This window comes from Chanos chanos, chromosome 4 (assembly GCF_902362185.1).
Source record: "Chanos chanos chromosome 4, fChaCha1.1, whole genome shotgun sequence".
Lineage (NCBI taxonomy): Eukaryota > Metazoa > Chordata > Actinopteri > Gonorynchiformes > Chanidae > Chanos > Chanos chanos.
In genome coordinates, this window is record NC_044498.1 from 41,519,860 (window position 1) to 41,542,535 (window position 22,676).

General features: G+C 41.7%; 1 protein-coding gene across 1 annotated transcript; it reads left to right on the forward strand.

The window, feature by feature from the left end:
- Positions 1–1,017: 1,017 nt before the first annotated feature.
- Positions 1,018–21,224, forward strand: zgc:154058 (Transmembrane protein 150A-like). The gene is made up of 8 exons (XM_030771758.1): positions 1,018–1,304; positions 1,595–1,800; positions 5,329–5,376; positions 6,684–6,770; positions 8,211–8,278; positions 14,728–14,855; positions 19,079–19,256; positions 19,939–21,224. The coding sequence occupies exons 2-8, from the start codon at positions 1,736–1,738 to the stop codon at positions 20,178–20,180; spliced, it is 816 nt and encodes a 271-aa protein (XP_030627618.1). The 5' UTR covers positions 1,018–1,304; positions 1,595–1,735; the 3' UTR covers positions 20,181–21,224.
- The last annotated feature ends 1,452 nt before the right edge of the window (positions 21,225–22,676 follow it).

Genomic DNA, 22,676 nt, shown 5'->3' on the forward strand with positions numbered 1-22,676 from the left:
GCACTTGTGCTGATAAGTGTCATGAAACGGATCAGCTGTATCAAATTGATTTTTGCAGTCATGTCTTTTCATACTGATTTCAAATTCTCACTTGTGTTCTCTCTTGTCATTAATAGATTAATGTAAATCAACAGAGCAGTGATATTGAAGTGTGATTTTTTTTCCTGTTGCATCTAATCTTAAGTAAGCATGCTTAATACAAATGTCACATTCTACTGCTGAACAGGGTTTAGTGTGAATTATTGCATGCACACACATGCACGCACACGCACACACACACACACACACACACACACACACACACACACAACACACACACACTTTTCCTAATGACAAAACACACACACAGACACACTCACACACTCATTCACAAACTCACACATTTACACACTTGACTCATTGCTGATAAGTGGAAGAGTCATATCTAGTTGAATGTGTATGAGACGGGTTAGAGGAGCGTAGACCTGCATGCACAGAGCTTCCATGGGAATGCTGTTTGCTATCCTGATAGGTGTATTCCCTTTCTTTGGTGGTTATCTATTGATATTGGTAGTTTCCTCTGACTTCAGTAAAAAAAAATTAAACTCTGATCCACACATCATCAAGCAGTGAAATCATGTATGTCCATAGATAGAACACAGACAGACATAGTTGGATGAAACTGGGAACTGCTGACAGGAACTTAGATATATGTTTGATGTAAGTTATTTTACTTCATGAGTTCATGAATCAACTGAATGAGCATGAATCTGCTATTCAGCCAGATTAAACTGCTTAAAATTAGTGAGTGCAAAAAAACAAACAAACAAAAGGAAAAAACAAAAATCAAAAAACAAAAAACAAAACAAAACAAAAAAATCTAACAGTGGTTTCCATTACAAAACAAAACAAAACAAAGCAGAGAGAGAGAGAGGGAGAGAGAGAGAGAGAGAGCACGCTGACGGCCTGATATTCTGATGAAAAGAAAAGAATGCATCATTGCCGGGGGAGGAGAGTTGGGAGGAACAGCTGGCTTGTTTTAGGAACACCGACCCCTCTCCACACGGCAGGACACGAGACCTACGCCGAGTGACTCCACTCAAACCATCTGGCAGGAGTGAGAACAAAAACCAAGAAACAAAGTTTAGCGTTTCTCGATGGTTTTATATTTCCGGCTTTATTTGTAGGCTGAAGCAGGGGGAAGTTATGTATGTGGAGAATACATGTGGACCTCTTTCTGGTTTTCCTGTAAGTTTCTGCGGCTAAACAAAAGGTGGAAGACGAAAGATTTGCCGACCCTCATACCCACACCGGGGCGAAGCAAGGTAAGCAGAGCCACTTCGATTCGCGTGAAAGGGTATTTCACTGAACCCCAAAACCAGTTCATTCATTTCGACATATCCAGAAAACGTCCCAAAAGTTGAAACCGCTTGGATTAATTTTAGTTTTGGATTTTAAGAAGTGTCATAGTCGCAATTATTATTATTAGTAGTAGTAATAGTAGTAGTAGTAGTAACTGAACATTAAAACTATTTTTTGCCAGAGTTTCCTTTTGTCTGTTAAAGACATATAGGCCTAAAGGATGTCACATCCTTATCGATTGGTTTGTTCTTAGTTATGATCCCGCGGGAGAAAGCGCTTCTGGGCCTGCCAAGAACTTAAATGCATAAGACCGTGTATCGGGAGAGAGGCTGGCGCAGGACAAGAAACGGATTTGGGATTTTTTGGAGGTACAGCTGAAGAGCAGGAGACGGAGATGTCTATGTGGATGATATTACCCGTCAGCCTCCCTGCCTTGACCATAACTGGGATATGGGTTGTGTAAGTGTCTGTCTCTCAATCCATCTAATTCTTTAAGTTCTTACTTTTTACATGCTCTGTCTCGCTCTCTCTCTACACACAAACACACACACACACACAAGCGCACATACAGGGAGAACCTGATGTCTCCAAATTACAGAGTGTCAGGATTTTTGTTGCTTTTACGAACACCTGTGTTCTTGAACTTTAAGTGTTTTTTCGCTCATCACTTTTTGTGGGAGTTTTGGCAAGTTTTTGTTTGCGAAAATTTAAAATCGTGTAACTGGTGGTGCTGTCTGATGATGTGAATGAAATACTGTGCTTGGCATCCCCATTATGAACCTGGAGACTACGCTTTTCATCCTTTGGTTCTGTGGCAGTATGGCACAGGCGCCTTACCTTCACAAGGCCCTCTGAACACCAGCAAAACCATGGCCAAAAGGTCTTTTTTTTTTTTTTTTTTTTGCATATTCAGACTCAGACCCCACCTCCCAGTTTTTCCCATGAGGGAATTTTCTGGTGTGTGCTAAAAAAAGCTTATTAGGTACTAGACATACCTTTACTTGTCTGAACATGGTAGCATGTGCTTGTTTTATTCTTCCTCTTTCTGGAAATGACAGTAAGAGAGGACCCTCCGCCTCTCGCTCTGTCTCTCTCTATGCGTGTGTGTGTGTGTGTGTGTGTGTGTGTGTGTGTCTGCATGCATGTGTATGTCTTGTCAGAATCTGAGTTGCTGATGGACAAACTTTTAGAGGGCTAAACTGAAGTTGGTTTCAGAGGTAAAGTTGTTGAGGGACTGAGTGAAGGTGGTTTTAGAAGTAAAGCTGTAGAGGATCTGAGCGAATTTGGTGTGATTAGTGAGGGTTTAGGGGGCTGAGGGCAGCATGAGGGGTAATTTGTCAGATGTCTCACCACCCTCTTTGTTGTAGATGAGTCTCAGAGAACGACTCTCACCCCTTCTGGGATGCCCAGACTGGCTAGATGTCTTAATCTCCCTGGACACCTCCACAGTTAGAAAGCTGTAAGGAAACTCCTGCCAAGACTCTAGAAGGGAGTGAGAGAGAGAAAGTTATTTTTCCGTCGCTGCTCTAATGTCTTTCTCAGAGAAGCTCCCTAAAAAACATGAAATGGGTTGACTTGTCATTTTCACAGAACCTCTGCACACCTCCTTTTTTTTTTTTTTTTTTTTAACTTTTATTCTAAGAATTAAGCCGTTTGAAAAGTAGCAGTTGTACCAGCTGGAAAGCAATTGTAAATGTAGCAGCATAACCGCCCTAGCTGTAAATTCAGCTCACGGCTGGAGATTACTGGAGCTGCCCATGGAACACCGCAGTCACAGATAATGTGGAATTTTTTTTCTTTCTTTTTTTTTTTTTGTTTTGAATAATTCAGAGGGTGAAGTATATTGTTGAAAAGCTCCCATGGCAGTTTCCACTCAGAACGTCTTTGTGTTGGAACTGTTGAATAAGAACGAGGAGAGTGTGGTCAGAACACAATCAGAGCCCTGGGCCATATACATACACAGAGATACACACTAAGTGATGTTAAACATGGAGTATATTTTAAACAAAATGGGTAACGGAAGTACTTTTTTGGGTTTTTTTTTATGTGTTCTCAATTTTCTGAGTCAGTCTCTCCCATCCAGCTCTAAATTGTAAACCCTTACCTTTGGGTTTATTTATCAGTCCTGTCAGAGTAACACTGAAGAATTCTATAAAAGGCAGATTTAGGAGTAAAAACTATCTTTACTGACAGCTAAAGGTAGTTCTCAAATTGTTAACAGCCTCTCACAAAATGGTTACAAAACGGTCAGTTAAAAAATTAAATTCGCCAGGAATACATTGTTGTCAGTTATTTTATCAACTTAATTGTTGGAAGAATATTAATCTTTTTATTATACTGTAGGCTCTCTCATTTGGTCTGCTCTTTTTTGTACCTGTCTTACATTTTGTCAGGCTGCTTGAGTAGCTTACTGATCAGGATGAAATGTACATTCACTCATGGCTTTTCTTCTCAGGAGACATTTATACACAGCTTTTTTCTTAAACCCCTTTCTTAAATGTCGCAGATCTTCCAAGGTTTTTCATTGATTTAAAATTGAATTTTCACTCATGCAACTTGGCCCACGAGGTCAGAGACCACTCATAGTTTGGACTTTGCACCTTTGTGTTCTGTTAGCTCTTTAACACAAGAATGTGTGTGTCTGTACATGTCTGTGTGTCTTTGGCTCTGTGTGTGTGTGTGCGCGCGCGATGTATGCATCAGTATTTGTACATGTTCGATTTCTGTTTGATGCCCCTGTGTTCACTGACATCCAGCAGTGCTTGTCCTTGCGGTCATTGGGTCATTCACCCAGTTCGAAAAGTTAGAAGGAGGAATGAATGCTAGCACACGCTAGACATCAGCTCTTTATCTGCTGTGGATGCTGGAACCTGTCCAGTTCCCCCAGTTTGCCTAGTAGGCAGACAGTGTCATCTAACACACAGCTTATCAGACATTTCCCCAACTGTATGACTGCACCTCTCACTGATCACCGTGCTCTCACATGCTATAGAAGTCCTGTTTTTAGAACCCTATCTTTCTGAAATATCTCTGTGGATCATTTCACACTTCTTCTTTGATACTTTCATAAGCTATGAGTGACTAGAATGTTTAGTGGTTTAGAGGGAACACTTTGTAATGTGTGTGTACTACATGCATACTGATGTAGTCATACTGTTGTTATGAAAACTGTTATGAGCTAGTATCAACACTGGCATGGAATTCTGGGACTGATGCCCTTAGCCCATCGTTGACTGCATTAGGAACAGAAGTATTGTAATGAAAATAACACTACTCTTTTTGCCTAGACCATACTCCTGTCACACGCACACCAGGCATACACACACATATACATCAGCAAACCAGAATGAGCTTACAAGATTTTTTTTTTTTTTAGAAAGAGCCCAGGGTCATCATGTGTTGTTATGATGAACTCTGCTGAAAAATGTATGAATTGAATAGACATTTATGAATTGATAGAATCAATTAAACCATTTTCAGAATGTTACAGTGAATTAAAATGAGTCTAATTCACCCTAATGTATGATTGGGGATAGAACTATACTTTCACAGTTATGGTGCCAGCATTTTGTTTCCAGTTTAAAGTGGGTTAAGGATCACTTCAAGTTTTTTACGTCAAAGTCACGCGTCTCTAAGAAGATTAGAATTTTACATCCTTGGGAAAATCGCACTTAGAACATTTTGACCTTCAAACATAATCACTTTTTTTTTTTTTTTTGGTCGAATCAAAATCATTTATAAAAAGGACAAAAGCCTTAGACGAGATTAGAGTGATATAGTGCATAATTGGCTGTTTTCTTTCCTGATATACAGAACCTTTCAGGGTTGTGTAAACTGAAGTCAGCAAACAATCACCTCAGCTCTGTCTTTGTCTGCAAATTCCAGCAGCACCTACCTAAGAGTTCTGTCATAATGTATTTACTGATGATTGCCTGTCAGTTTTTTGATTAACCCATTAACCAATCCTATGTATTTGTGTTGTTTCAGGTATGCCATGGCGCTGTATAACCAGCATGTTTGCCCAGTGGATAATTGGTGAGTTACACTAACCTCTGATCCCACACAGGGCAAGCAATATATGTCATCACTCAAACAGAGTGTGTGGACACCCGGTTTAAAGATAGACTGCTTAACCCGATGAGTGCTAAGACCAGAGACGCTATGTTTGCATTGTCGGGAATCTCTCTGATTTCTTTCTTTTTTTTTTTTGTCCTGTTCAGAGGAGCTTGTATCTTAGGGCATGCTGACTTTACTGATTGGAGCAAATAAGCAGATCAGTTTGAGGAACATTCTGATTTGCTTTGAAGCAAAGTCAGTTTTAAGCTTGGCTTCCTTCGCAAATCTTCACCAAAGGAGTGTTTTAAGTTCATGCTGTTTATCTGGGGCAGAGCCAAGGACATGTTGCTCTGGAAGACCATTTGAAACATTTGAATCACTGATGTTTTCTGCTTTTTATTGAACACTCTGCTCTCTAAGGTTAATGTCAGAGTAAGATACAGCAATGAAGAGAAAAAAAAAATCATCCTGCCCCATTATAGAACTACCACCATGTTGTGGTTAATATGTCAGAGGATGATAAAAGGATTCTGTGTGTGGCTGTGTGTGTGTGTGTGTGTGTGTGTGTATGTGTGTTGCCAGATTTCTGTAGTGTCTGATACATTTTGAAAGTTCTCTCATGGTTCTGAGTTTAGTCAGAACTGTTTGTTGTGAAATCCAGCCCTCTCTTTGCTAAATGAGGGAGAAGGTTGCTATTACATTCCTCTATAATTTTATACTGGAAAATGAGCTGTGGACTGAGAGATTTCCATCCCGAGTTCAGGCATTACATTACTTTTGTACTACTGTGTTTGATTTGGTAATAAAAAAAATAACTTGTTTAGATAGATCCTTGACAACTGTGCTGTGTGAATTTCAAGGAAAGTCCTACATGCCTTTGGAAATTTGGTTGTCAAAACAGAGTGATTTTTGGGATTGTATGTAAGCTCTTTCTCACCGTTGATTATCCAAAGTACAGAAATGTTATAATAAAAATAACAGACGGCCTCTCTCTGCCCCCTCCTCTGTCTGTATTTGCACTTGTGTGGTTTGATTAATTATCTTATATGGATTTAAAGGAGAGGCCAAAATCCGTTAAACGCATTTTACCTGGTGTTTAATGTGCAGAACTATGCCTGGGGAGACATAGGAATGAGTTTCAATGTTTCAGTCCTCTTGGTGTGTGGGTATGAATGTAAACAGGCCATTAAGAATTTATATTTGTCTATATATTTAATGAAAGTTTATAGTACGCATATCTCTGTATTTTATTTATATGTATGGTGTGTGTGTCTGTGTGTCTTTAGGTTGTATAACCAGTCATGTGAAGAGGAATTGCCCTTGCAGAGTGGTCCCATACTGTGCTGTACTCTGGACAATGTGCCACTGATCAGGTAAGTGTGTTTGTGTGTGTGTGTGTGTGTGTGTGTGTGTGTGTGTGCCCACACTCTGTTAAACTATTCCAAACACAGCTCTCTCTGTGTAATATTCCATTTACAGAATGGGGCAGAGCAGGAATAGAAGACTTGTTTTCTTTTGAGGTTTTGGGAAATTTTCCATACTTTTCCTACTTTTTCCAGGCTTGCCTCTCAGAAACTGTGCGTTGGCCTAAAAAGTTGAACATTCCAGTGCCACGTCAGCAAGCCAATCATAGCAAACTCTTGTTCAATGAGCCGAGAGTGGGCAGCCAATGAGAGTTTAGTGAGTTTCCCCTAAAGGAGAGTTAAGAGTATTTAGGGGTGTGTTTCCAGTCTCACACACTCACAAACTCACACACACACACACACACACACACATGCAGATACACACAGCCAGAAAAAGAGAGTGAGTGCTCTAATGGTTGCCCCTTGCAAATTAGGTTATTTGAACTTTTCACACATTTTCTCTATTTCTGGTGTCTGTTCTCCTTTTCTCAGACATCTGTCTCACACTTTCTCTGTTTCAACAATTTCTTAACCATTTCTTTAAAGGAAAAGGAGAAAACAGGAACAGTAGATGATTGTTCATTGTGACCTTCACTGGCTCCGTGCTGACTGAGTAAAAGGGAAGCTGGAGAAGTGATTCCTGTTCTGTACACACACACACACTCACTCACTCACACCCACACACGGGGCATGAACAGGCCCACACTTGCCTCACACACACACATGCAGAGGGAATTTCCGATTTTTAGCTGTAAAAATACATCCAAGCTCAAACCGTTTTGTTGGCAGAAGCCCTTTGAAGATCAGTTGTGGAACAGGAGAATGTAAATATTGTTGCTATGTCTGCTCCCATGGGCCCCACCACAGAGCTGTGGTCAGCAGGATACAGAACCTGTGTTTATGTGTGTGTGTGTTTGTGTGTGTGTGTGTGTGTGTGTGCACACCCATCCATGTTATTTATGCACTGTATGTCTCTGGATGTTTCCCCGCCCAGATTGGGTGCTCCCACTGATTTGTGTTTGTGCTTGGACTCAATTTATTGATGTATGTTCTGCATTTCTTTGTGTATTTAGTGCATATTTTGAAATGCATACTTAAAAACTCTGTTAAAGAAGAGAGATTTGATGTGTGTGTGTGTGTGCGCGTGCGTGTGTGGGCACGTGTGTGTGCACGTGTATGCGTGTGTGTGTGTGTATGAGAGAGAGAGAGAGAGAGAGAGAGTGCCAGTGAGCCTGTTTCCTATTTTCCCAGTACCGCTCTACTCCCACAAGTCTTAGCAGGTCTGTTTTAAACAGCTGCCATCAGGGTTCATTTCAGGACTGCATATGTGTGTGTGTGTGTTCGTCTGTGTGTGTGTCTGTGTAGAAGACCCATTGCTCTAACCTCCCTTGTGTACATGTTTGTTTACAGTAAGTGTGGGACATTGCCTCCAGAGAGCTGCTTCTTCAGTCTAATCTGCAGTACCGGATCATTCATGGGTGAGTGTGTTTGTTACAGGCACAGTACAAAACCCCATGCACACAGACACAAACGCACACAATTACAAATTTCCCCAGCCGAGCAATCACACTCTTCCACTTTCCTCCTCTCCTTTAATGTGAGCAGGCGTGAAACCCTCGCTGTGAAGGGAAAGAGGAAACACAAAGAGTTAAGAAACGTATTTGGGGAACAAAGGAGGGGAACAGGCTCAGGACCAACCGTCAGAGAACAGAGAGGGGAACAAGTTTAGAACCCACTATCAGAACTGAGGAGTGGAACAGGGTTAAGACTCACTGTCATGGCCACAGTCGAAGTGTACAGTAACTCACTTTCACACCTTAAGACATCACAGCTTTCTGAACATTGTCATGTAAATTTGGTTTTAACATCTAAAAGCACTTTACTTGATCGCCTTAAAGCGTCATTTCTCCTTTTCTCCTATATGAAACAGAACTCACAGTGGTGTTCATATACATAGACCTCACTTACAGTGGGGCTTATATGCATAGAACTCACGGTCCCGTTAATATACACAGAATTCACAGTGGTGTTAATATACGCTGACCTCACAGCGGTGTTTATATTCACTGACCTCACAGCAGGGTTTATACACACAGACCTCACAGTGGTGTTAACATATGTGTATATAAGTTTCACAACTGGTATATATGCAGATTTCAAATTTCAGACTCAGACTTACTGAGTGTTTATATCTAAGACTTCATAGCTATGATTATATACATACATACATACATACATATATATATATATATATATATATACACACACACACACACACACAATGTAAACACCTTATAACCAGGCTCATGTCTGAGAGCTTGCAGCTGGGCTCTGATTACTGTACGCTTACAGTCTCTGTTATGTAACCAAGTCACACACCAACCCTCATGTCTTTTAATCGTGTGAGATAACGTTAGGACTGTGAGCACACTGTTGCAAACAGAGTTGGCCCTGTGGCTTTGCCGATGCTACCTTTGAAGATGGTCAGTGAATGACTGTGTTGGGAAGACTGAGTATTTGTGTATGTTTATGTATGCTTGTATGATGAAAGGAGAGAATGATTTGGTTTATGACTATAACAGTAGGGTTCTGATCGGTCACAGCGGACCTATTAGCCAGTGGAGGCTCTGTGAGTGTCATTTAGGAATTCTCTATCTAAGCCAGGGACAGGCAGTTATCAAACATGGGTGGAATAGCCAAGCTGGGGGTGGGGGTGGGGGGGGGGGGGCACACAGAGCTGTGCAGTACACAGAGCTGTGGGGTGGAATGGCCTGGCTGGGAGTGAGGTGCTTCCTGAGACTGAGCAGCGTGGGAAATTTTAGCCATTCTTGTGTTACAGCCAAGTGTGAACTGTGCAGGCTATCTGGACTGTGACTGTCAAACGTGACCCCTCACCTTTTCAGTTTGCTCAATCAGTGTGTCCATGCCCCAGGCTGAAAACGCGTTTTGCCATTTTATATGTATGTGTATATGTTTTTATGTGTTTTGTTTTGTGTTGTTGTATGTGCCTTTGTGATATTTTGTGCAGTTTTACTGTTGTATATGTGTTTGGCATTTTGTTGTGGTGTGTTGTGTTGTTTATGTGAAGTTGTTCGTGTGTTGCTGAGTCTCTTTGGTGTATTTTGTGGCTTATATGTTGTTTTCTGGATTGTCAAGTTTGGTGACCTGTTCCAGTAGTCAGGTTCTGTTACTGTCTCACACAGACATTAGAGCTATTTACAAAGTAACACCAGAAAAAAGAAATGACCAGAAATGGTTTGGAGAAGTTGTCAGGGCAACTTCAGTCTTTTGTTACATAATACTCCCATATACACTACACACATTCTCACTATTGTGGTTTAATCATAGTGGGACAAACAAACAATAGAATATGCAGTACTGAGACTGTTATATGTGGTGTAAGAGAGTGAGAGAACTCAAGTTATAACTGGTACATACTGTGGGTGTAACGGTTTTGTACTGGAACCAAAAACTGGGGTGCTGTAGTCCTTGGTTGGGTTCATGGTACGTGTGCAGTGGACTGTGGATTTTTTTCCCCACCTCAGCGGTTTCAAAAGTTTTTTTTTTTTTCCAAACATGATAGGAACTCAGTGAGAATACATATTCTTAGTTCAAGAGAACATTTCACACTGATTGTACTTTGGATCATTAAGAATAACTTGAATTTTAATTTGAAGCAAATATTCCATTTACATTTCATTTCTCACTGCTAGAAAATATATGCGCCATGTAATAGAAAATATTGTGTCAATACTTAGACCCTAAATAATTTGAATTAGATATAAATTAGGATACATGAATCCACGTAAGCGAGTAAATTAGATCTAATGTCGAGGCTTCTTTAAGCATGGACTTGTTTTTATCGTATCGATGTAGCCGCAGGTTGAAGACGTTTTTTTCTGAAACGGTCAGCGTAATTGATCATATGTTTTTTTTTTTTTTTTTTTTGTAGTTGTCACGTTTCTTTTTCTGCTGAAATGGCATGCTCTAGTGACAGCCCCGTTGCTGAAATGGAGTTTTCTTAAACTGATATCCTAGAAGAACTTTTGAAATAACTGGTGTTCGACTTCAGTTTCCTTGCAGTCTTTTTCAAGCAGAACTAGAAGTCTTAAAGTACAAGCAACTCAAGTTTTCTTTCATTTTCATTTTTTGTTGCTGTGTGTTTTAGATTTTTCATTTTTGTGTTAAGTTTGTACATATTTAAATTAAAAAGATAGAAAAACTTCAGCTCGGAGTTCAATTTTCTTTCAAGCCAGCATGTGATAAAAATTGAACCACAGACCAAACCCAAGGTACAAACCAAACTGTGGATACGGTGAACTATTGCACCCCAAGTAGTAGCATTATTGGTCTAGTGTTTGGGCAATCTTTACTGAGTGTCTGTGGGAGTTTGTTGATCTAGTGTGTAGGTTCTTTATGATGACAGTGAGTATAAAGATTTCTTGGCATAGTGTTTAAATGCTCTGTGTGGAGAATGCGTGTGTGTGTGTGTGTGTGTGTGTGTACGTGTGTGTGTGTATTGTGTTGTGTTATTGTTCATGCTGAGAGTTGAGAACTGCAGGGGAAATGCTTGTCATCTGAACTAACTAATCAGAGTCAGGGCAGAGATAGGCATCTCACCAGAATGACCAGAGCTAATATTGGGATCCCGAGTTTTGGATATAACGTGGCTGTATTTTACTGAGCATGTACAACATGTTTCTGGGCATATAGTGTTGTGTTTTAGTGAGCGTGTTGTGGAGCATGTTTCTGGGTGTATAATGCCGTGCTTTACTGAGCAAGGAGTACATTGTCTTAGTAAACATATAACAAAGCATGTATCCTGTTGCTAACCAGACAATACAGTAAAACACTTCACAAAACTTTTGGACTGTGCCTGAAAACTGACTTTAAGAAAATACCTGACCACAGTACAACAGTACTGACCCTCTTTACCTAACTCTTTTGTAACAGTACTGACTTGTTAACATGTCCCCAATGTAACAGTACTGACACTCTTTATCTGGCCTGAGTTTAACAGTGCTGACTCTCCCATTTAAACAGTGCTGATCTCTATATCTGGCCTCAGTTTAACAGTCCTGACTCTCCTAACTTGTCTCCACGTTAACAGTACTGACACTGACTCCTGACCCTTGTTAAACACTACTGATGCTCTTTATCCAGCTGTAGTGTGGCGGTCCCGGTCTCTCCTAACCTGTTCTCAGCATAACAGTTATAACTGTCCTAAGCTGCGTCAGTATCTATGTCAGTATGAACACAGTGTCCACGCTCAGAGAACACGGTAACGTTGTTTGGATTGAAATCCAACTACAGTGCTGACAGAAGCGGGCTCTAAGGTGTGGTGTCATGCCTGCAACAATAGAAGCAGACCAAGCCCAGAGGGATGCACATGGGTGGAGGTGCCATGCTGTTTCCTGAGTTTGGAAAAAAAGAGCTAATTTATCAATAAAACAACTAAAAGGACAGTAAACATACGTATTTCATGACCTTTTGACCTTTTCTTCTCTTCTGCAAAGTCATTGTCATATTGCTGGGAGCCTCTCCATCTGTTTGTGTGTGCTAACTGCATTTTGTAGTTGTGTGAGATTTAATCTGCATCAGTAAAGACCAGACACAATGTCTCCAGGGCCATCGTATTACTGTCAGAGATAAGAGCACTGGCCTTTTCTCATCCCGCTGATATATTTAGCTGCTGATGAATGATGTGTTTGTTGGCCAGCCACTGTTTCCGGTCTACGTGTTTGCTACGTGCCCTCTTCAGAGAGAGAGAGAGAGAGAGAGAGAGAGAGAGAGAGAGAGAGAGAGAGAGAGAAACCTTGCAGTAACAGGAGAAGGCAAAATAGAAGATAGAACACAAACAAACACATGCGTAGACACACACATACATATACACAAACACACACACACACACACGTGTACGCGGTTTCCCCAGGTGTTCTGGAGGGTGTTCAGTCACTCAGGGATTGGCTGCGGTTTCTCTGAGGAAGATGTGTATTCTGTGATGTTTGTCCTCAGGTATTTATTTTAGCTGGTAGTGTCTCTCTGTCTCTCTCTCTCTCTCTCTCTCTCTCTCTCTCTCTCTCCCTCTCTCACTCTCTCTCTCTCTCTCTCTCTTTCTCTCTGTCTGTTTGTCTGAGTACTTAAGGCTGGTTCCATGTAATGGGGATATGAGGGTGATGTGAATGAGGTTTGATGGGGGTATGAGGGTGATATGAGTGAGGTTTGACAGGGGTATGAGGGTGATGTGAGTGAGGTTTGACAGGGGTATGAGGGTGATGTGAGTAAGGTTTTGACGGGGGTATGAGGGTGATGTGAGTGAGGTTTGACGGGGGTACGAGGGTGATGTGAGTGAGGTTTGACGGGGGTACGAGGGTGATGTGAGTGAGGTTTTGATGGGGGTATGAGGGTGATGTGAGTGAGGTTTGATGGGGGTATGAGGGTGATGGTATTGAGGTTTTGACTGGGGTATGAGGGTGATGTGAGTGAGGTTTGATGGGGGTATGAGGGTGGTGGTATTGAGGTTTGACGGGGCTATGAGGGTGGTGGTATTGAGGTTTGACGGGGGTATGAGGGTGGTGGTATTGAGGTTTGATGGGGGTATGAGGGTAATGTGAGTGAGGTTTGATGGGGGTATGAGGGTGGTGGTATTGAGGTTTGATGGGGGTATGAGGGTAATGTGAGTGAGGTTTGATGGGGGTATGAGGGTGGTGGTATTGAGGTTTGATGGGGGTATGAGGGTGATGTGAGTGAGGTTTGACGGGGTATGAGTGTGATGTGAGTGAGGTTTGATGGGGGTTTGAGGGTGATGTGAGTGAGGTTTGATGGGGGTATGAGGGTGGTGGTATTGAGGTTTTGACTGGGGTATGAGGGTGATGTGAGTGAGGTTTGACGGGGTATGAGGGTGGTGGTATTGAGGTTTGACGGGGGTATGAGGGTGGTGGTATTGAGGTTTGATGGGGGTATGAGGGTGGTGGTATTGAGGTTTGATGGGGGTATGAGGGTGGTGGTATTGAGGTTTGACGGGGTATGAGGGTGATGTGAGTGAGGTTTGACAGGGGTATGAGGGTGATGTGAGTGAGGTTTGACAGGGGTATGAGGGTGATGTGAGTGAGGTTTGACGGGGTATGAGGGTGATGTGAGTGAGGTTTGACGGGGTATGAGGGTGATGTGAGTGAGGTTTGACGGGGGTATGAGGGTGATCTGATTGAGGTTTTGATGGGGGTATGAGGGTGATGTGAGTGAGGTTTTGGAAATGAGGTGAGCTAGGGGCTCAATAATAGACTGCTTATTGTGTGCTCCACCAAACACACTGTATCTCCCTAAAAAAGCTCAGGGCTGAAGACCTGGAAATATTATACGTGACTTATCGCAGGAGAACTCATTACAGTTTAGAAACACTCTGCTCTGCAGTGCCACAGTGTTATATTTGAAAACTTCATCGCTTTAGTTAGAGCTTAGATGACTCACTAAATAAGGTTTGACAAAAAAAAGTGCTGTTTTATCTAACCACCTCATCTTTGATGATGTGTGAAGTACAAATAACTACTTCAATGCTACTAGAAACTCCTTCAATGCTACTGCAAGCCCAAGCAAATGCCTACTCTGTCATGCAGATGAAACGACAAAAGTCACTTTCTCTGTGTGTGTGTCATTCATCTCTATGTAACTGTCACTTATCTGTATCACCGTCAAGTCACTTCTATGTGTCATTGTGTCATTCTGATGTATGCTGTTCAGAGCTGAACTTCCAGGGCTCTCATTGAGTATTTCAAAGCAACACCGTAGAACACAAGGGGGAAACAAATCAAAACTGAAAAATGATGTTTTGAACCGGCTGTCAAATGTGTTTCAGTAGGTTTGACAGAAACGCTTCTCTCCTTCTCCCTCTCTCTCCCTTGTCCTCTCTCTCTCTTTCTCTCTCTCTCAGTGATGGTGATAGTGTTGCTGCGGTATGCTCACGTTATTGAGAAACACCAGAACTGCGTCCTGAACACAGCAAGTCTGTCTACGGGCTGGATCTGTGCCGCTGGTCTAATCATGGTCGGAAACTTCCAGGTATGTCCTGTTGGCTTGAACACCCACCATTAGCACACTGCAGTAGGACAAACACATATCATGCACATGCTCATGAAATCTGGAATTTCAACCCCCCCCCCCCCCCCCCAAACTTCACATCCCTTCTCTAGAACATTAAACCCACTTCTCTAAGTCACACAAGGGTGAGAAATAGAGAATGACCTCTTGTCTCCTCTGTCCTCCTTTCTGATGGCTGTTTGGAAGATTTATGTACATTTTCTTGAGAATTTCACATTTTTGCTTCAAAAGAAAGATTCAGCAACAATTTGTCTTTTTACACTAATATCCTCACCTTTATGGACAGCTGTATATGCATGTGTATGTGCCTGTATTTAAATTTTGATATATTCCCTGTCTTTTGCACCTTAGTTTTAAGACACTAACATTAGCTTCCTTGCAATCGATGACATGTACTTGGGATTGGAATGCACTGACTTCTAAATAAGACTTGGCTGTTTACGCTGCACTGTCACTGTGAAGTCCCATTCCTTAATACTATTGAAGGAAGTTGCACTTGCAGTATATTTAACATAAATGATTATGAAAATGATCACAGAAAGAGGATTGTCCTAAGGCAGAGGTGGAGGTTATGTAAATGGACATGCAGACCAGAAAAACATAGTTTATTCAGGTACCTGAGGAACCTTGCCTGAGTGGTCCTGCTTTAAGGACTGACTTAAATGAGTTAGGGGGGAGGTTACTTACCTAACATATTCTCTTCCAATGTTGCGATATCTGCTGTGCATTTTAAAAAAAAATACGCTCACCTTTTACATGTGGGTTGTTTGTATTGGTGTGTGCTTCTTTCTGCTTTGATTGCAGATCAGTAGGTTTGATTATAGGTTTGATTTCTTAAGACTGTATCTCTCTCCCCTCTCTTTCTATGTCCTGTGATAACAACTTGGTGTTGGCTTTGGCAGTAGAGTTTTGGCTGCTTCAAATGTTTGGCTGGCTGGCTGCTTGCCCAGATTTTGAGCAGCGTCTATGTTTGTAATTTGGGGGGGTGTGGGGGGGGGTATGGGTTGGTTTCCATGGAGATGGAGGGGGAGAGACATTTCTCCTCCTGATAACGTAAACATTCAGGGCTTCAGTATCCATGCACATCAAATGGGTCCATTTAACACTGTGTATGCATGTGTGTGTGTAAGTAATTTCACAGAACTTTGGGCAGTGGAATGTGTGTGTTGATGTGTGTAACAGTAAGACCCTCCTACAGTCAGACTGAGAGCGGGAACTTTTATATGACGTTGTACACGTGAGGCCTGCTACTCATTAAATCTTAGTGGACTGTTATTTTCTCTCTCTCTCTCTCTCTCTCTCTCTCTCTCTCTCTCTGTTTGTCTAAGGAAATGGTGTGTACAGAGTGTTCCTTTCGGATCAGCAGTGCTGCCACATAGTGCTCTCTTATAACCAACCCATTGTCTCCTATTGAAATGCGAGGAGCTGCCCCAGCTGCTAAATTTGACCCCCTGCACTCTTTCAAATGTTTTTAATACAGAGGGTACTACACTGGTAAAATTCAGGTCGGGATTTGTGAGAATGTACGTTAAATCCATCATTTGTAAGCTGGGTGGCATGGCTGTGTCAGTCTGATCTACCGAGACTCAGATGGTGGGTCAAAGGAGAGAGATTCAGACTTTCTTTCCTCTCCTGCAGAACGCCTTTGCGTTTCCTCTCCGATAAAACAGTGCGGCGCTGTTTTTAGTTTTGTGTGCGGAAGTGAGTCACAGCAGCATTACGTGGAGCGATTTCTGACAGGCCAGGGAATCAAAGCAGAACACAGAACTCGCGTTCCTATGCCACATCTGCATCTCATCAGGATGCTCTGTCTGGCGGTCTCTAAAATTTTCCACCAGAAACACAGAGAGAGTCAATACCACCAGGTATGGAGTTCTTACATTATGAAAACATCAGAAATACGGAATTGGTTCCAAAGCAAACACAGTTATGTAAGAGGGTTTTGTATTAACATAGGGTTAGAGAGAGAAATACTGAGAGTGTATTTTGAGTTGTTAAAGAGTAACAGACAGAAAAAAAAGGAGGAAAGAAACATAAAAGAGATGTGGCAGTGCCAGGGTTAGTGACATGGGCGGAGTCTGTTCCAGTACAGTTATTTTGGGCATGGTCAGTTGTTTAAAACAGACTGGCAGGGGTTGTTGGTGTGGTTAATACTATGAGTAACGGGCAGGTCAATAATGGAGCTAAAGCAGTACAACAGGATTCTGTGCTTGCTGTGTGTGTGTATGTGTGTGTGTGTGTGTGTGTGTGTGTGTGTGTGTCTGTGTCTGTGTCTGTGTCTGGTGAGTCATCCTTAAAAGAAATGAGTGAGTTTTGTTTTCCAGCAAAAGATAGTTGTGGTTGGCTCAGGATGTGTGTGTTCCTACTAATGTGTGTATGTTTAAGTGTGTGAGTTTATGTGTACTATTTGTCAAAGTTAACTATGTCTTTGTCCACTCACATTCACTCTCTCACAGGATGTAGAGTGATATGTGCTTATGTATGCCTGTATGGTTATATGTATATATATATATATGTGTGTGTGCGTGTGTGTGTGTGTGTGTGTCTGTATGAGAAAGGGGCCTATTTGAGGGCTGGCAGAGTGGAAACAGCTCCGGTCTGTCTCTGGGTTTTCTTTTCCCTGGCAGTAATTATAGACTTAGGCAACCTTAACACATGAGTTGTGTGTGTGTGTGTGTGTGTGTGTGTGTGTGTGTGTGTGTGTGCGCGCATGCATGTGTGTTTGCATGTGTGTACACGTGTATGTGCATGTGTGCATAAGCATGTGTGTGTGTATATGTGTTCACGTATATATATGTTTCTGTGTGTATGTGTGTGTGTGATTCTGCATTCGTATGCATTGTGTTCTTTGAGAGTGTATTTAGCTACACAGTGGGTAGATTCGAGTTGTTAGGTAGAATTTTTGAGTCAGAGACCAGAGCAGTAAACTGAAACTGAGCTTTCTCAGAATAAACCGAAAATCTTTAGTATACACTTGGAGTATAGTTATAGTATTGTACTGTTATGTAAGAAGTGTTACTACAGTAGTAATGTAGTAATGTAGTAATGTTACTACAAGGTTAGCTACAAAAAAGTGAGTAAACTGTAGAGTAAAATGCATTGAACTTATTGTAGCCCAGTGAGTTTCTGTGAATTACAGTAAAGTAAGATATTGTGGAGTACCGTGAGGTATTCTTCAGTAAACTGAAATGTGTTGAAGAGAGTTGTGTTTGTTTTCACTGGGGTATGTAAAGGGAGAGTGCAGCTTGGTATTGTCAGGATTATGTCTGAAGGATCAGAGCAGATAAAATATTTGTGTGTGTGTGGTTAGATGCTGCAGCATTAGACACAATCTGACCCATTGTGTATTGTAATAGGGCTTGTGACCGGGAGGCACCACAGTACCAAACAACAGGATAGACACACACCCACAAAAAAACTAAACACACACAGTCATAGCTGTAGAACAAACCAGACAGCACTGCCAGAAGTCAGCCAACTGCTGTTCCCTTTGGAAAACTGTAGCGAGTGTTGGGCTCAAACTTGCCCAGTGCTGTTGTACAGCAAGGAATGTGTTTGTGACTGTGTGTGTGTGTGTGTGACTGTGAGTGTGTGTGTGACTGTGAACTTGTGTGTTCATAATTAGATTGGAGAGCTCTGCTGCCCCCCACTGGTCTCATATTAGTATCTAATTATTAAACATCTCTCACTTAAGGCTTAACACCTTCTAATGATCTCAGTATTTTAGCAGATGGGTTAAACTGATGCAGGAATTAATCATTAAAGCAAAGAATGGACAATATTTCATTTTTTCTCCATCATAGACAGGAAAATACATAAAACCCTCACTTGTGGAAATGAAAAACGGGTGAACCGGTTTTTGGAAGTATTCTACAAATTACCCAGAATGTGACTCACTGTGCTTCAAACCAGCGCTGAAAAGAAAAGCTTTGTGTCTGATTGGCACTTAGTTTAGAACGGAGAGAGCAAATTCAAATGAATGTACAGTGTCTCTCATTAAGCAGGATAAAGCAGGATAGCATTGTACATGAATAATGCTGTATTTCACTCTGTTTTGCATGCAAACAGCAGCTGTCATATGTTGTATTCTGTGAATAATCATGGATGATCAACGATTGGATGCAGTTTCATTGATGTAATCTGTCTGTGCTTAATATGTGATTTTGTGTGTGTGTATTGCGCAGGTGGATTACGCCAAGGTACTACACTATGTCGGAGCAGGCGTGGCCTTCCCTACCAGCATGCTCTTTGTGTGTCTGCAGTCTGCACTGACGTATCGGCTGGCTAAGACTCAGGGAGACTACTTCATGGCTCACATGCGAGTGGGCATGTCTCTGCTGGCATTCGTCGCCCTAGTGCTCAGTATCCTTCACTGGCTGCAAAAGCAGCACCTCTAGAGGAGTTTAACAGGAACTTATGTACATTTCCATTACATTTATCCATTTAGCAGACGCTTTTATCCAAAGTGACTTCCATGACAGGTAGAATACAAAACAAGCATCGTATGTCGTCTCCGTGACGTATGACAATCCGCTGGACCGTGTGTGCTGAATGATCGTCAGGTTTAGTTGCTTTTGGAAAAAATTCTGCAGGGTGAGAGAGGGAGAGGTAGGGAGAGATAACGAGAGACAGAGGAGGTATTTAGATGAGTCACATTCTGGGCACCAGATTAAGACACTGTTTAATGATGTCTACGGCAGTTTATACTCTATCTGGTTTGAATTTCAGCTGTTCCAAAGCACAGTTGGCTGCTTGGCCCTTTTGGATGCGTGGGTTTGAAGATACTACACAACTGCTCTAACATTGAAAAATAAGTTACTGAATTCTTCTGGGAAAGGGGAATTATGTGCTTACCCCAGTCATCTTAACTGAGGGGATGTGCGAGGGGGAAACTCGTGTTCATTCAGTATCTTGAAAACACAGCCACACAGTGCTATGAATTAGGAACAGACAAACAAACTTGAATCAGCCATTCACTTGATTGATTCAGCCGTCTACTGTCAGTACTTCAGCTTTGTGTATCCTTAACTCTTTTCTCCTTCAGGTGGTGTGTTTTTTGTCCAGGAGAGCTTTGTGCTGCAGCACGCCTCAGCCATATTTGAATGGGTTTTCTGTGTGATCATCATGTTGTTTTATGGGACTTTTGCCTTTGAATTTTCCACCGTGACCTCCAACACTTTGATGGTCTTGGCTAAGGGAGGAGCTCAATCCACAAGTCACCAGGACAAAATGGAGGGTCTGGGGACAGCCAATCAACATCCACCAGAGAGCATGACTATGCTTTAACACGCTTCACCCCGGAAACACACACAAACACACAGCAGAAGGATGTAGAGAGCTGGGACCTAAATCTCATATCCTGAGCTAATTTGCCAAAGAACATTGCTGAAATTTTGCACATTTTTGAAAGACCAAAATATTCAATCTTTCTTCTTACCAGTCCATGTTTGATTATGCATTCTGTGGAAAGCCTTAAAGCATGGCCTTTTTATGCTGAAGTTTCAGCAGAGGATCTCTGCTGATTAGCCAGTTGGAACTTCAAATTCGATTGGGTGGAGTGAGGGGAGACCAGAATAAGTTTTCCGGCTGCTGGTTGGCCGTTCTGCTGCTTCCTGTGGGAAGGGCTAATCTGCATTTCAGAAGGACTAAAGTTGAAAAAATCCTTATATTTTTGTTCTGGGAGAAAGCCAGTACAGTGCTAAACACAATCATTTCAGGTTGTTTATTCACAGATCATATAAATAGACTGAATGTTACTGTTCTGAGATCCCTCAGTGATCATACGCTGCCCCCAGCTATGAGTATGCTCCTGTTGGGCAAGTGGGTGTCCTAGGATCTTAATGTTTTCCCCACCATTGTGCCTTATGAAAAGGGACCAAGTTAAACTGTTAAAAGGACGTCTGCATACTCGGCGTCATTCAAGTGTCTTCTATTTCTCAAAGAGAAAATGTACAAAGTTTTAAACGTCTGAAGATGTGTTTTTTTCACTGTTTCACAAAATGGATGGCTCAGAATTGAGGACAAAGAGATTCCAATGTGTTTGGATGTACAGCGGAATCAATGCAGGACAGTGGAGTTTAGCACACAAACTGATAGGATATATCCAGCAGTTACTAAGTGTGTGTTCGTGTGCCTGACTGTATGTATGCGTGTTAATGTGTGTGCGCACAGAGGTAGTAGCTCATGTACTTTTTTTGTTTTGTTTTGGTTTTTTTTGTTTCCTTGTTGCTATGGTGACAGGAAGGAGGAGGTTACAGGGTGAGGAGAGCTGGACATGATGTGTGTAAATGTGACTCTGGCATTTGTCCAGAGTGCGTGTGCGTGTGTGTGCGTGTGTGTGCGCGTGCGTGCGTGCGTGCGTGCGTGCGTATGTATGTATGTATGTATGTATGTATGTATGTATGTATGAATGTGTGTGTGATCATGTTATATTCAGGACTCATTACATCCGTTTATTTGTTTGGCCAGTGTGTCTCCCATATTGAATCTCAACCACTACAGACTTGCAATAATACTTTAAGACTGCATAGTACGTGTCTCATCACTGACATTACACTCACTCACCACTAGCCATTCTCTCTTGTCAGTTGAAGTATGACATATTTTGCTTTTGGAAGAAATGGGCGCACAACTGTCCCCTTGTGGTCAGTCTTATATTTACACAGAAGGGGATAATGGCTGAAAGGGCTTGCAGCAGGTCCTGAATATTCAGGAATTTTAAAGTTGCCTTTTTTTGAACCTCAGAAGAACACATTTAAGTCTAATGGTGGAAAAAAAAGCCAATGTTCAATGCCACTGCCACTAATTTCTCCCCTGCTCCTGCAGTGGGGAGGTCTGTGTCATTTTGTCTGTGTCAGAGAGAAATCAGGAATCTGTCGCCTTTAATGAATGTCACCAGTCTTTATTTCAAATTCATATTCAAAACTCTGTGTCCAACCCCTGTGGCCTGGAGGGGGGCGCTGATTTATGACCAGATCTCAGGAAGCTGTGACATCACCTGCCCACCACATGGGTTTTTCAAGTGGAAATGAACCTCTAGGCTGTCAGCGCTGTGGGAACATTTTGTGCGGTGATGGGAGATGTTTCATTTCCGAAAGGGTTTATGTGATTAAGAGTTACTTTAACGTTACTTCTGTCTGTAACTGTCCAAAGCTTTAGTTTTCAAATGAACACCAACGTGGAGCTTCAATATGTCTTTAGGGTTTTATTTTTTTTTTCCCACTGAAATTGCCTTATAATTTGTCTACATTTCAGAAAAAGTGTTTGGAGAGCAGCTTGGGCTGATTTATTTATTTTTTTTGCCATTTACTATGTTTCAGTAACCATCTTGCAATGCTACCCATCCTAACACACGCACGCGCAAACACACACACACACATACATACATACATGGTAGATTAGCCTACTTTAAAATAATACAGTTCAGAAGCTCTGTTACTATCTATCAATCGGCCCCATACCAAACACACAGACACGTCAACAGAACTAAACCCAAAGAACGAGCTCAGTGCCATTCAAAGTATTCATTTTTTTTCTAAAACAGAAGTCATGTATGCTGGGTTATACTGTATATTTGCCTTAAAATGTTAAGAAATAAAAACAAGCTGATTTATGGTTAAGTTGTTTTGTTGACCCTTTTCATTACAGTTAAAGGCTAAATCAACTAAATCAGTCTGAGCTGAAATCAGGCTTATCAGCTTTAAGCCTTTCGTCACATACCTTCATCTAGCTTCACCCAAACTTCCACAGAGCTGTATTTACTCGAAACACCAACAACAGCAC

What these genes read in the sequence shown, in the direction of transcription:
- zgc:154058 (XM_030771758.1), top strand. Translation starts at nt 1,736, where the DNA reads ATGTCTATGTGGATGATATTACCCGTCAGCCTCCCTGCCTTGACCATA. An exon ending in GTTTGCCCAGTGGATAATTG is followed by an intron (nt 5,377 to 6,683) that starts GTGAGTTACACT and finishes GTGTGTCTTTAG; the next exon opens with GTTGTATAACCAGTCATGTG. An exon ending in TCATGGTCGGAAACTTCCAG is followed by an intron (nt 14,856 to 19,078) that starts GTATGTCCTGTT and finishes TGTATTGCGCAG; the next exon opens with GTGGATTACGCCAAGGTACT.